Here is a 15,104-nt window from a genome sequence, read left to right on the forward strand (position 1 = left end):
TACCTCTACAGTAACAGTCTGTGTACTGTTGTTTGGAAGTATAACCTATGGTAACATAATAACTTCACTTACAAAGTGAGGGATGAACTTACAAAGAGTATGAACCTTTCATTGGGATGCATTTGTTCTGAAATATATACCAGGAAAGGAAAAATTGAGCTTAAGGGTAGGTGTACCTTATTTGTCTTAATCCGTTGGCCAGGCCCATTTGCACTGAAGCGCTAATCCCGAACTTAATGATGTAATGCCTTTCTTAGCGGGTACTACATTACCTTTGACTAGCTCTGCTTATTTGTCCTTCTTTTTAAAGGATAGCATAACAACAGGTGTTTTCTTTAGAAATTCTATCAATTTAAATGAGACACAGAACACTTAAGATTGTGGGGTTTTTTGAATCAGCTTTTGTATTGGTGTAGACTTGTTATTGCTTCTTTTACTCATGCACTTTTGCAAAAATATTTTTAAAATGATCAAGAGGAAGGTTAGTTTTAGTCCACCTTAGGAAAAGTCTAACAATGTAGAGGTAGTTCTGCTGTCGAACAGCATAATGCCACCTACCATCTGACTTAGTGTGGTCCTTTAAAGCAAGTCTTTTCTGTCCTATGGCAGGAAAAGGGAATAAAATAAATAACAGTACATTTTCATTTCCTTGCTTTGACCTGCATGAATAATGGACACACTTTGCATGTTCTTTTCTCTCCCCACTTCATATTTTGTTAAGGTGAACAGATTATTAATGTTTCTTTTTGTTCCATTTCGGGTTTGCTTGACTTTAGTTATTAAAAATAATTATCATGGCACAGCTAAGTCATGTCCTTCAACACTCTTGAGCTTCCTGGGTTTTCAAATAAAATCACAAATGAAAGAAAACAGTATATTTCAGAAGGTTCTGGTACAGCTGTGCATAGTTGCCATGAAGAAGCGCTGTTCTTTTTGCATTGATATGTTGGATGTAAAATAAATTATGAAGTAAGAGATAAAGACTTGAGCATTTTGGTGGAAGTAAGTAAGATATCATTCTGTTAAGCTTTCTGTAGATAACTCTTTAAAGCACAATCACTGCAGAGTGCCTGAAGAATGACCTAGTGACATACTTTCAGGAACATCTCACTTGCTGTCGTTTAAAAATGGGACTACCCAAAAGTCAATTCAGCATTACAGGTGAAGAATGGGAACTGATATGCTTAATCTTTTATTATGTTAGAATTAGACTTTCTAGTTTGAAAAGAAGTTATCAAATAGATTCAAATTGAAAAATACAGATTATTTTCTTGCCAAACCATGGATAATACTTAGTACCTATGAGGGAAATTAATTTCGTTTCAGTTGTCTAAATTCAGTCAGTCATGATTTCAGCACATCATCTTACATGTAGTCTGTACGTGAACCACATTATGCCTGTTTTAAGAGAGCTGCTATCCTACAATTTTGTTGTAAAAGAACCGAAAATCAGTCTACCTAGGTATAACTAGGAATGGAACACTTGTTTGTAAAAGCCTGGTTGAGAAGTAGGAGAGTGGTTCAGCTGGAGTTCATGAATGGGACGTTCCTTTTCAGATTGGATAAGAACCTCTTTTGGCCACAGTCTGCTTTTCCTTAGAGCCAGCACTTCAGCTTCAGGCTATTAGATATCTCTTAGTCATTTGCTGTCTGTTTTTGCAGTATTGATAAGACCAAGAGTCTTGGTACTGGCAGAAAAATACATTTTGTATCATAAGCATGTAAGTAAGCATGAAAGAACATGAGACCAGGTATATGGATCCCATAAAAGGAGAGGAGAGGGAAGCTGCATGAGAATTTCTGATGATGATGCTGTAGACAAAGTATTTCTGCTTCAACATCTTATGTGCATCGTATCTGTTCCTCGCAAATTGAAATTTATCTCCCAGCCTGCGAGCTAGAGGAACAGTTCCTAAAGCGTGCAGCTTTATGGGCTTGAGCCCATAGTGGAGATGTGGACCTGTGGTAGGGAAGGGCCTGTCAGTGTCTGGGCAGGAAGATGGTAGCAGGGAGCTGGTGGCTGCCTGCTGCGGCTCATCTCTGAGGACCACGGCCAGAAGGGAGGGATGGGAGCAGACCATGCATAGTTATCCCGCTGGATTGCCAATGATTTGCAAACCTTGAACTTCCCGAGGTAGAGATGGAGCTGGAAGAAATCACATAAGGAGAACATGCCTGGATGGAAATAGTACCTGAAACTAGTCATTGACATAAAAAAATTTCAAGATTTCAGAAAGTAACTAGAATTACTATGATTGAAGTGGAACCTGATCTGTAAACTGATGTGTAAAATGATTTTTTTCATAAGGAGAGTTGTGAAAAAACTTTGAATCAGATTCCTATTCCTCATCCCATCTCTTAAATTTCAGCTGGCCTAACTTCAGACCCAGGAAACTGAGGGCTAATTTCAAATATTAATGTCAAATATTTTTTTCTTTGATCATGTATTTAAAAATGACTTTTGTAGCAGTCAGTTTTAACTATGGGGAAATTAAATTTTTATGCAGGCTTCATGGCAAAATGGGTTTTCAGTTATCTGGAATATACAGCTACTTTGTACCATTATCATTAAATACTTAGCTGGAAAGTCTGTATTGTTGTTTTAACATTTGGTGTTCTGTCTTGGGAATGGGTGGTGCTTCTTAATCTGCTTCTACTTAAATCTTGGTGGAGAAAGTCATATTTTGTTATGAGGTAAGGTTTCAGATTATTTATTGGCACACCTCTTCAACTGAAAAAATATGAACCGGTGAGAAGGCAGGGTGCTACTTGAGTATTAGCTTATTTTGTCTTCAGCCTATTGCCTAGTGCATTAGGGGTGGTTTGGCATGATGCTCATCGTTCCTTTCTCTAGCCTGCCTGCTGAGATGTAGCCTTGCTGTCCAGGGAGCACCGGGCAGTCGGTCGCTCTGCGGCCACACGTTTCCCCCTCGTGGGCATCTCCTCCACCTTCTGGCTATGGCTGCCTGTAGCATCTGGTTCCTGTCAGATGCGTCCTCTGAGGGGAGGTTGGATGTGATGATTTCATACGTCTTTTCCATCTCTAATGTCTGTGATTTGTTTCTGATGTAGGAGATAAGCCTGCACATGCCTCCCAAGGTTTGCTGCTTGCTTTAGTGATTTACAGGCAGTCAAAAGAGCAGGTTATGGCTAGAGAGGAAAAAAAGCAGGGGAGGCATGGGCATGACTTCTTGCAAGTGAAACCAAAATGCCCTGATAGAGATCACCTAAATCTCTTCCAAGGACCTCCAAAATTCTGTAAACAACTATTGTGCTTTCAGTGGACTTACTCTCCCAGTCAAACAAGTGGCTGGATATAATTTTTTTTAAAATACGGGGCGGGGGATCTGTAAAGTGTTTGTGATATATACTTTATTGACTCTCCAGGAACTTTTTCAACAGTTGCACATAAAATACTTGCTTATAGCAAGAGAGTTACAATTGTGTCTGTGCCTTTTTTTTTTTTTCCTTTACATTTACTTTTTGTGAAATAATGAAAAGGAAATCGTGGTGGGAAAGGCTCTGAGATCAGTGTGTCTTCAACCTGTAGGACAACTGTTTGCTGCTGTGTGATACAACTTTTTTCATGAAGGAGGTGGGGCAGGACAATGAGATGAAAGGTTCAGCTGGTTTTCCGAGACATTTATGGGTATGTGCAGCATTAGCCATCTGAACTAGGGTTAACATGGGCTACAAAAATGATTGCGTTCAGCTGTTCAGAACATTTTTGAACATTATGATTGGTAGTCATAGAGATGAATATTTGGTCAGGTCAGTTGTTTTCTGGCATTACAGTTACAAAGGATCAATTCTGTTGTAAGTACATTGGCTGAACATTTGTCAAAATTATTACTTGTTGCATACAGCTCTCAACTGGGTCACAGTTTCATGATGCTAAGTGGTGTACAAAGCTCTTAGTCCTTGTCCTGGAGGCTTTGCATGGGATGACATACCTAACTTTCAGTATATGAACTATAACTGCTAGAATGTGAATTTGTTACAAAAAAGACTGGATTCATGTAACTGAGAATAATCACTGTTTTTTTCTGTGTTGATGATGTTGACTGTTATGGCAAGGGCTGTGTCCTTTTGCAGGGGAAAGTGTGTCTTCAGCATAGTGTTCTTGGTGCACAAGTCATTGCAGCATCTTTTTATCCAAATTTGCTTGCAGATTCCTCAGGATGATTTGACCTGATGCTGGTCAAGCATTATGACTTATGTGGCCTTCTAGGAGTGGCATGTAAGTTGATATTCACACCAGACACAGGAGTGTAAGCAATTTGGATAAGGCTGAGTGACTGTTGAGACTGTACGTTTGCAGGCAGTCATAGGAGTGTTGCAGGACTTCTGACTGAAGCCCGAGTCAGCTCATTGCATTAGTTGTTTGCCAAGCAAGTAAATCTTCTACACTTTTGGCTTTGTTTCCACATGTGGATCTCTCAGGAGGGTTAGGCCATCCTTGTGTCCTCTGAGGGGAAGACGGAGCTTTTTTAACTTTCTGCCTTTTCCACCACAGTTATGCTCTTTTCCCCTCCTTGATGCTCAGCTGTGCCAAAAATCTGCTATCCTGACAGGATTTGTAGCTGTTCTTTCTTGGCAGGAGTGTTGGGCAAGGTTGCGTCAGAGCGCTTTTGGCCAAAAAAGAATCTGGAACGCTTGTCAGTCACAAATCAATTCATAGAGAAGCTTGCAGAATTTGTGACACTTAGTATTAATTTACATTTTTCAAAATATTCCCCGAATCACTGTATCTCTGAAAGAATTTTTACATTCAGGCTTGAGGCAGTGCTGTGCCCGTATTTTACTTTTTTAGCGGATCTTGATACATTTGCCTCTGGTGCTGTTCCTTATCTCATGGTGATTCTAATAATTGGTACAGGGCCCTGTTTCAGAGGAGGGAGGAAAGGAAGACGCTTATGTCTTTGATTATCAGAGTTTTTGTAGTAACCATTTTTGCTCCAACATCTGTCAGGTTGAACCAAATCGGAGGCACTGATTAGCAAACATGAACTGAGAAGGAAGAAAATGCTTTAATTGGTATTCTTCAAAGGCATTGATGTTTGCAGATCAGGTCATCGTGCATTCCTGTCAGCTGGCCTGGTTTTCTACTGTCAGATAATCAGGCTGTACTCTTTATAATTGCCTATTTACTGTCTTTCAACCCTTCTCTTTCTTACATGTCTCCAAGTTATCTTGTTGGACAGGACTTTGGACAGTGATAGGGCTTTTTCTTTGAAAGTATGTAATCCCCATTAAATATTATTGGTGCTGACTTTGACCCCACTTGCCTGAATTCACAATTTGTTTACCTGACTTCATTTTAAATGCTATTGTTCTTAAATTTCATATGGGGTAAGAATCAAGCCACCAGTTTGGATTTTTGTTGTTGTTGTTGTCTGCAAATACTTTGCTCAAAAGACTATTGCTGTGTAAGTCTGAATATTATAAGATGCGTATTTAAGAATGTATTTCTAACATTAAATGCTTGTTTTTTTTCTGGGGCGTGTTTTGGGGTGTCCCTAGCTTCATCATGCGGATGTGGTGGTAGTTGGCAGCGCAAAGCCTGATGATGTCCCTGTGAGCTGGATAAAGCCTGGAACCACCGTTATCAGTTGTTCTCATGACTTGCTGTCAGGTAAGAGGTGTTAATAGTTCTTGAAAGTGATGTATGGCAAGTCTTTGAAATAACTGTGTGGCATGTTGGTGACAATGCAATGTGATTAAAAAAAAGCTACATCTTAGGGAGAGGGCCTTTAAAAGTGGGTGTTTGTGTACAAGGGATGTATACACGTGTCTCTGATGTATAAATAGGAAGAAGATGTCAGGTGAGGGAAGAAAGGCTGGAACAGGTTCTTCGTACCAGGATTGTTAAATAAGTGGTGATCCTATGGATTCAAAGAATTCAGAGGGAAGACTTTTGGGTTATCAGATGAAATATTATTTAGTGCTGTTTTGTACAGTGTGTTATCCTGTGACTTATGTGGACTCACCTGGAACACGGGGAAATGAGAAGAGGGGCAAAAATATCAACTGCAAAGTGCTGTGAAGCTGTGTGCAGAGAATGGTGCAGGAGGGAGCAGAGAAATCATGTGTAGCTAAGAACAGGCAGAATGTCTCCTGCAGTAATTACTCCTACAAAAAGAGTTTGGATTCCTCTCCTTCCTCCTCCCCTGACTGGTTGGAGAGGTGGTATATGTTCGTTAACTTCTCAGTTGAAAAATGCTACAGAATTTTATTAGGAATAAAACTAAGAATGCTTCCCAGATGTTATTCTATTCTACTGCTAGAATTACATTTCCTGTAAAATTCCTTAAAGTCCTGTGAAGATCTCTAGGTATTTTCTAGTTTTTTCATATGTATATGAATTTGACTGTTCAGTGTCCAGATGGGATTATGCTGCGAATGAACAGGAAGATGAGGAAGTACAGGAGTAGTGTGATTGGTTAATGTGTTTTTCTAAATCTATCACAAGTGTGATTATTGACATCTATTGATACAAAACTGGGGAAATGGGCATAAGGCCAAGGAAAACTAATTGTATGGTTCTTAAACTAGGGATATTCCCTAAGGACAAATTAAGCAGACACTCTATGCAGAGCTAATGCAAGATCAGGCTCATAATAAAGCAGCTGCTGTTCCCATGCAAAGTATGGCCTTAGCAAGAGATTCTTTTCCTTGTCTTTCATGATATCCTCTTGACTTGAACACACGCTGCGGGTGTGGGAGATCTGGGTTATTATTCACTTAATTGTCTGAAGGCATTTGGGCATTCATCTTCCACCTCATAGAACAGTGCTCTGATCCTAATGAGGATCTCAGGGGTGGGTACCAAGCCTTATCCCCTGCTGATGCTGCACAAGTTGTCCAAAAATAATTCACGTTTTCTTTTTCCTAGCCTAGTGATTAGGAGACCCCTTGCATCTTGAATGCCCACTTATTTTGAATAGGGATTGTTGGATATAATTGTTAAGTATCTGTGGGGCAGGGCTCGGAGCATAGGTCTCTTCAGCAGGTACCCAACCTACTAGTACAACATACTCTTACATGAAGGAGGAATGGGGGAGAAAGGAAGTGAGGGAATGGTGGTACAGCAGTGGCACCTAGAAATAAATAAATAAAGAGGAATGGCACCTCCTCATTTTAATCCTTCTAAGCAGAAACCTCTCAGGTGTCGGACTCAGGGTAGAGGTGCAGGCCTATGAAGGCAGGATGGGCGTAAGCCGATCCTTGCAGTCTGAGCAGGCACCACTAGTGACTGGACTCTCCCGGCTATAGATAATATTACTATTTCCCTTCCCTGAAAGACTGCTCTTAGAAAAACTGCGTTAAAACATTTGAGTGGTGTTCATGTACCACAGCAACGTTCATTCTTAAGGCAGGAAACATAAGATTTGGCATAAGCATATAGATTTCTTTGCATTTTTCAAGTTGTAGCAGTGGGCTGTGCTAAGTACAGCATTTCTTTGGAAAGGCAGCATGAGATTTTTAGTAAGATAATTTAAATAGAACTTACCTACCAAATGTCTATCTGTCTTTAATGGTTGTGCTTTTGAGATTGTCAGAATCTTGGAGAAACTCTGAAAGAATAGCAGGAATGCATTTTAGCAGCTTTAAAAAATGCTGGCCTCGATCAAGACTTACTAGAGAGGTACATGAAACACAGGTGTCTGTCTGACAGGAAGAATGCACTTGGGTTAATTGCAAGATATTTATTAAAAGCCTATTGTGGAGCAGTTGTGACCTTGGAGAAACAACTGAGTCTTACAACTGACGCTTCACTTTCAATATGTGGTGGAATCTGGCTGAGGTGCTTGGAAATTGTTCTGGGTTTTTTCTTGCTTTAGAAATGTCCAACACTAACATCTGTGGGGTCACAGGAGCTAAATGAAGCCTGAAAGCAACAATGGCCATGAAATAACTTTTGTTCTTGATAGATGATGGCTAAATTTCTGTCTTATGTATGTGTAGTCCAACACACTCGCATGTTTTAAAAGCACTCAAAATTTGAAAGAACATAGCTGAATTGGGCAGCTGTAATGCTGTAAGCCAGGAGAGTCGAGCTAAAAGTGCTTGCTCCAAAGTGAGACAATTTCAAGTATTGATTTAATCTGATCAAAGATTTTTAAATTATCACAATTTTAAAACATTCTACAATTTCTAGCAATGCAACACGTTATTCTGCTGCACTAATGATTTTGGAATCAAGTGAGTGCTGGTAGTGTCTTGCAGAAATATATATGTAAATGTATAGGAATGAAAATCAAGTTTCTGAACAAAACTTAAGTATGCCAAAATTATTTGGGATTTGATGTCCAGCTCCTTTGGGGTCACTTGAAAGCTGAAGCCCATATGGTTTAAGTAAGTTAGTGGGAAATTCAACCATTTCCCCACCTCTTCTCTGTTCTGAGCTGCCTGAGCAGACAGGTGGTGCACGACAGCAGCTCTCACCCATCTGCGCAATAGGGTACGAATAGACGGGTGGATCGGCCTTTGTTAGGGCGAGTCAGAGGAGGGAGTACAATGTCTGCAGTTCAGCTGATCTTCTGGCCATAATCCAAAGCAGAGAGTGCTATTCCGGCTCTCATCTGGAAAATTTATCCTAAGAGAGCTGTTGCAATGCTGCGATTGTCTTCCTAGCTCATGTGTGCATGACTTTCACCGCTAGCTTCACCTTCACCCCTGTAAAAGCCTGGTTAGTCATTTGTGGGGTGAGTATGTAGCATAGGCAGCCTGAGAGAAGTCGTTTATTGAAGGGAAATGTCTAATTCTGATATGTATTTACACACATGCTAGCTCTGCCCTGATAAAGAAGTCGTATTGAGCCAAATAACATAAAAAGTCGAAATGTTTCTGTAAAGCACAGCTGTCTGAAAGAGGATTTTAAACTTCATTCTTCCTACTTCATTTGTCTCTTTGGCAGCTCTCCCAGCCTGGTCTCAAAGCAACAACAGTCAACTTATGACTGTGGTAGACTGTTCCAGTAAAACTCCTCTGTCTGAGTCTAAAACTGAGCATCTCCGGAAGATTTTTTTTTTTTTAAATGGCAAGTGTTAATGCAAGTAGAAGGACCTTTCAGACACTTAATTAGAGTTTAATATCAGGACTGTCACCTTCTGCTTGGTTAGCTTTGTCACTGATGTATAGATGCCTGCTGGCAAGAAAGTTTGAGAAAGGATTAGAAAACATACTGACTGAGGCTGAGGGTCTCTGCAGAAAGGGTCTCTTGCTCTCTCGGTGATGGGTGTGAGAGAGTGGGCTGGAGCTGGATGGGGTGGGGTGCTGTGCTGGCTCTTCTGCACACCTCTGCCTGCTGCTCGGGCTCCAGCCTGAGGTTTCTTTGCCCTGCCACTGCCGGGACCCTCATCGGGAGGGGTAATTGTGCAAGGCAACGTGAGCATTTTATGATCAGTACAGATGGGATGAGTAGAGTGAGAGCTTGACCAGGTCAGGGTTTGCACTTCAGTTCCCCTGGGGGGAAGAGGTTAAAGCTGTCAGCGTACAGTTATTTTTTTTATTACAATTATGTCTACGCCCTTCGGAATGCAGCTAGGGCCTCGATATGCCCACAGAGACTAGGATGTGAATTTTGGAGAAATTGTGTCCAGATAAAAGTCAGTAAGCGCCAACAGAAGAACCAGCCAAAAGAAGGATTACAGGAAAATGACAAAATAATATGTTTAGTTAGGGTAGCTAATGTATGATTATTATATGATATATTGCCCCTAGAAACAGTTAAAACTGTCTCTATAGTTGGAGTCACTCTGAATTGCGTAGACTCTTCAGAATATCTACTTTTAATGTCGCATTGATGAAGATAACTTTTGCTGCTCAAAAAATTTTGTTTATTCTAATTCCAAGTTATAGATCCCATTGGATAATAATTCTATATAGTATTTTGTCATCTTTTCATTATTCTGTCTCGCTGTAATGAGTGTGTGGAAAAGACAGTCTTTACCATGCTCAGTTAGGTATTCTGTTTAAAAATATATATATAACTTTTCAAATCCTCACAGCTAGCTGTCTGGCTTTTTTTTTTTTTTTTTTTTTTCCAAAAGCAATTATTTGGCCTCTGGAATTAATCTCTGTGTTTCCTTATTTTCTTTTTAAGTATGTGTATGCTTCATCATATGCATGTGTGCGTTTGCGTAATATGCTTCAGAGCCATACAGTTGCTCTCTGATTTCCACACTGTATCCATCCTCCTGGGTGACTTCATTTGAAGTATTAAAGAAGCCACCTATAACTTTGTCAGTGACATCGTTAAATTTCAAGTCAGCATTCAGAAATTTTTTGTTTGGACATAGCTTTCAAATACACGTGCTCCCACTCACAAAAGCTTTGTGATTTATTAGTGCAATACTTCTGTTTTACAGAGAAACACAACTATGGTCAGGAAAACAAGCATGCTGCTGAAAATGCTGTTGGTTCTCTTGCAATAGCAATGCGAATGAAGGTTAGTGTAACTTCAAACATTGTAAATTGTTGCTTTTTCTGTAAGTTGTAGAAATTGCTTCTGCAGTTTAGATTTTAATTTCTCTTTTGAACATCTTACCTGCCTTCCATTTTAATAGCAACTCTTAATCAGTTAGGATGAGTCATGCCTGTTACATTTAGTTAGAGAAAGGTAAATTAAAAATCAAACGTCATAATTCTGATACAGTAAAGCTTGGCAGAAGCACTTGTATCAGTAGACTAATGTTATTTATTCTGGTAAGACAGTGAAGATTAATTATATCTGCACACATTTTTTTGTGGTGTGATGGATAGAGGGTCCAAAAGTTTGTTGTTTTATGTGGAAGCAGCATGAGGCAGTCAGTGAACAATTAATATCTTCCATTATTTTTAAGGTGTGAGAGAATAAAAGCAATTCTCCATTTTACCAGAATAAAATCTCCAAGTACCTAATTAGCGAGTTTTCTCTGCCACTTACGTGCTAATGGTCGTGTTTCTTTCTGAAATGTGGATGAACAATAGGACAGTAATAGTGCAGTGTTTGTTTTTTCTTTCATCTTAAAACCATGAAATGGGAAGATTTTTAAGCTTGTTTTTTGTTAGCCTTTCCCATGAAACCTATTTCAACATACTCATGAGATCATTTGAAATTAGTGTTCAGCATTTATGATGCAGCTGGTGTGTGCTGTTTTCTCGTTTAAAAACAGAACATGGTAAAAAACACAGAGCGATGGATCCAGTCCCAGCAGTACAGGAAGTGGGACCTCCGCTGCTTGAAACTGCAGCCTCTCTCCCCAGTGCCCAGGTAATAACAGTTGTTGGTTTTTTTTTTAAATTAAAAAAAAAAAAAAAAGTAGGCAAGTGTCAAATGTGACAATGAACTTGAAAATGTTCCGTGCCTAATTATTTTTTAATCTACTTATGTGGACTACAGGTTGTGCCTTTTTGTTGTATGCCTCATTGTGACCATGTCCTTCTGTTTCCTATCAATTTTTACTTTTATGATGTGCATTGGAGCCAAGCTTTATTTAATGAAGACCTAAAGCTGGAAGGTTTCACTGAGGGAGGGAGGTGAAGCTTTGTGGCATGTCAACAGAAATACAAAATATAAGTTCCTAATCGCTAAACCCTCATGTAGGAAGGTGTTTATGGATCTAGTTAAGGCCCAGTGATTTCAGTGGCATTTGAGCTTTTATTTGTTTTCTTCTCTCAGCAGAACTACTTTCTTTTGCATTAGACTCTTAAATTCCTGTGTAGATGTGAAAAGCAGGAAGCGTATTTATTCTCATAGCCGGAATCTTTTTAATCGGTTTCCGTCATTCACCTCCCAAGGCTCAAGTCCAGCCCACGGGGATTTCAGGTCTGCCTTGGCATGGGTGCTGACACCTCTGTCATTTAGAGCAGCCTGAGCCCTTTGGTGTGCTAAAGTGCTTTGCTGTGTGTTTGTTGTGTTGGGCAACGGAGAAAGGAACCAACGACTTGAAGTGAGGTTCTGCCATGTACGAAAGCTTTGAAATTTTTGTGTGCTTATTTGTATGCGTGCTTCTGGGCCATGCAGGTGCTAAAGGGACTGGAGCACCTCACATGGGAGGAAAGGTAGAGAGAGCTGGGACTGCTCAGCCTGAAGAAGAGAAGGCTCAGGGGGACCTTATCAATGTCTATAAATACAAGGGTACAAAGAGGACAAAGCCAGGCTCTTTGCAGTGGTGCCCAGTGACAGGGCCAGAGGCAATGGGCACAAACTGAAACACAGGAAGATCCATCTGAACATCAGGAAACACTCTTTTACTGTGAGGGTGACCAAGTGCTGGCACAGATTGCCCAGGGAGGTTGTGGAGTCTCCATCCTTAGAGATATTCAAAAGCCACGTGGACATGGTCCTGGGCAACTAACTGGCTCTAGGTGGCCCTTTGTGAGCAGGGGCGTTAGACCAGGTGACCTCCAGAGGTCCCTTCCAACCTCAGCTAATCTGTGATTCTGTCATTCTGAATCCCGCTGCTGTGTTTTTAGAAAGCTGTAACAAAATGTTGTGTTTTCTATGCATTTTGATTCAGTTTTTACCGTCTCTTACAACAGTTTAATGGGAATGAGCACAATTGTAATTTAAAACAGAGATGCCAAAAGAATGAGTTTCCTATTGTACCCGGGGGCGCAAGGGGGAAGAAATGCTTGAGCTTTTCCTGGGCCAGAATGTAACATTTCGAGAATTAAAGCCTGAAAAATCGATCCTTAAATAATACAGTTAAAAGGTAGATTAAAGCATGTGATGTCATGAATGTGATAGTGAAAAAACTCTCAAAAAAAAGTATTCCCAACCCTCTCTATGACACTGTGTGTTTAGTACATAACTATTTACATAATTAATATATAGTCATATAATATAACCAGTAATAGGACTTCCATTTATTTGATAACTCTATAGATTTGTCTTTTTTCTTTTAAATGTAAAATAACTCATCAGATGGAAAGTATCCTGCCATAAAATGTAATCTTACAGTAATACACCACATTGTGTGGAAACAGATGGAGTTTTCATTGAAAATGAGACAAAGCTGCTTAAGCACTAAAACTAGGAACATCTGCTTTTTGATTTCTGTGAGATCTGGGTGTTAACTGAAGTATTTCCAAAGATATTGGAAATGGAATGGAAGATTTTCTTACAAATACGCAGCAAAAAAAAAATTCCAGCACACAGGCTGAGTAAATGTAGAGCCTTCCCCCATCTTTTAAATTTTCCTGTATTTTGTAAATTATGACTTACCATTGTTAGTGGTGGACTTCTTGCTTAACGATTCTCATTCATGCAGAAGAACCACGTTTCCAGCAATATTGAATAACGTAACTTATTGATTAATTCCGGTATTTCCAATATAGAGGATGTGTTGTCAAACTAGAAGAGCTAGCTACAAATGTAGACTTCTAAATGCTATAGTTATAATCAAATCTTTAATTTCCTGTGTTTTAGAAAATACTTCTACCAGAAATAATAGACTAGATGTAAACGTTTCATATGTGTTGTCTAGCCCCAGTAGTAGTTAAGGTGTAAATGTCAGTTCATTGTGAAATTATGCCTTTTATCACTTTATTGCATGTATCAGTGTGCAGTCTGTCATTAAAGGGTTTCCGAGTTGTTAGAAGTCTAGTTGCCTTGAAGGTTCTTCAGGGAATTTCAGATGGGAAAATAACGACAGCAATGGTGTTACCAACAGAGAACTGTTAGCATCCACTGTCAATTTTACTTGACTTCTAAAAATATTTGTCATTTTATTTATCTAGAAATTCTTTACCTGTTAATTTATTTATCAGTGTACAGCTTGGTTAGTTTTGCTTCTTCCTCTTTCTGCCAGTAGTGGTACCTGCAGGGTGGGAAAAGCCTCATTGTTGCTTCCAGAACTCTGAGGAGGAGATATTTGTGGCCCAAGAGATGAAGGAAATAGGAAGGGCTGAGATTGCTGCAGGGAGTCTTGATAATCTGGTCTGAGATTTGAAGTAATATCTTCTGTCTTCCAGTAAAGAGGCTGATATATTTAGTAGGAGGAAAAAGAAGGCAGATTAACTTTCTGTCTTATTAGTCTACTTCCTTCTCCCATTGCCAAATACATCAATTCCTTTAATGGAAGAATAGCCACCCTACAAATTTTCCTTGCTCAAATAATGGAGCACACTGCCATCAACTTACTAATATTTTTCTGGGACTCAAGTTGTTTTTATGGAGAGAGTTCTGAATGAAAACTTTAAATATTCTTTGTCATGTGATGTTTGTAAGCCACTCCATCTTGTGTTTGCGATACATTTTTATGGCTAGTTGTGTTTGAAGTAATGCATAAGAAAGCCAAAGGTATATCCTTCTATGCAAGAGGATGCACTTAGTATGTCTTTGAAAGAAAGCAGATTCCAGGTTAGTATTTGCAATGAAATGGTCTGCAGCCCAGCCACTGAGTGCTATGACTGAGCAGCTTCTTGTCCTGTAGTACTGGATTATGTCATTGTTTGGATGGATGATTTCTGGGTTTCACTTAGCTGCTGCAGGGTGCAAAAGTGGGATACTTTCCCAATTGAATAATGGTCCCAGTTTAGGATATCCTCAAGGAATTGCAAGCAATTAAGTTGGCACAAACTGATCATTTGCTGATGGATGCAGAGCAGCCTAAGTCCACACGTAGGGTTGAGATCTGGCAGTAGTTCTGTGTTCATCTGTGGATATTTGAGGTCTTGCAGACTGTTTGAAAGTTCAGGACATTAGCTTTGATGCCATTGCCAGATTCTATGTTAAAAATATTGTAATCAACTGAAACTGCAGGAAGGAATTTAGCCTGGTTAGGCTGAAAGTAATTAATCTCTTGGTAATTTTTTAACTTGCTTTTGTGGTGATGTGAGCAATTCAAAGCCAAAGGAGACAACTCCTTGCATCTCTTGTGCCAGGCCCTGGACTTTACTGCTGCGGGAGCTTGCAGCTGCTAAACACTTACGTGGACATAAGGAGCAACTAGGTGTAGGTCAAGCTCACAAACGAAAAATCCATTAAGGAGTATTAAACCCAAAACCCCCAGGTGGTCTAGGTCAGGAATTGCAGATACAATAGTGTCCCCCAGCCTACAGCCACCTGCCCTCAGGCAATCTACCATGGGTGCTTACTCCATGCTTGTTCTCTT

At 39.8% G+C, this 15,104-nt stretch overlaps 1 protein-coding gene across 1 annotated transcript in view; it reads left to right on the forward strand.

Moving 5' to 3' along the window:
* MTHFD1L (methylenetetrahydrofolate dehydrogenase (NADP+ dependent) 1 like) overlaps window positions 1–15,104 on the forward strand; it is a 159,831-nt gene that overhangs the window by 12,293 nt on the left and 132,434 nt on the right. Inside the window, exons 8-10 of the mRNA XM_087776464.1 lie at window positions 5,524–5,635; window positions 10,374–10,453; window positions 11,160–11,257. Coding sequence (XP_087632590.1) covers window positions 5,524–5,635; window positions 10,374–10,453; window positions 11,160–11,257 — 290 coding nt within the window. The remainder of the gene's footprint in view (window positions 1–5,523; window positions 5,636–10,373; window positions 10,454–11,159; window positions 11,258–15,104) is intronic.

The sequence above is a fragment of the Nipponia nippon genome, unplaced genomic scaffold (genome assembly GCF_047370975.1).
Source record: "Nipponia nippon isolate SJK-2023a ecotype South Korea unplaced genomic scaffold, ASM4737097v1 scaffold_4, whole genome shotgun sequence".
Classification (NCBI taxonomy): domain Eukaryota; kingdom Metazoa; phylum Chordata; class Aves; order Pelecaniformes; family Threskiornithidae; genus Nipponia; species Nipponia nippon.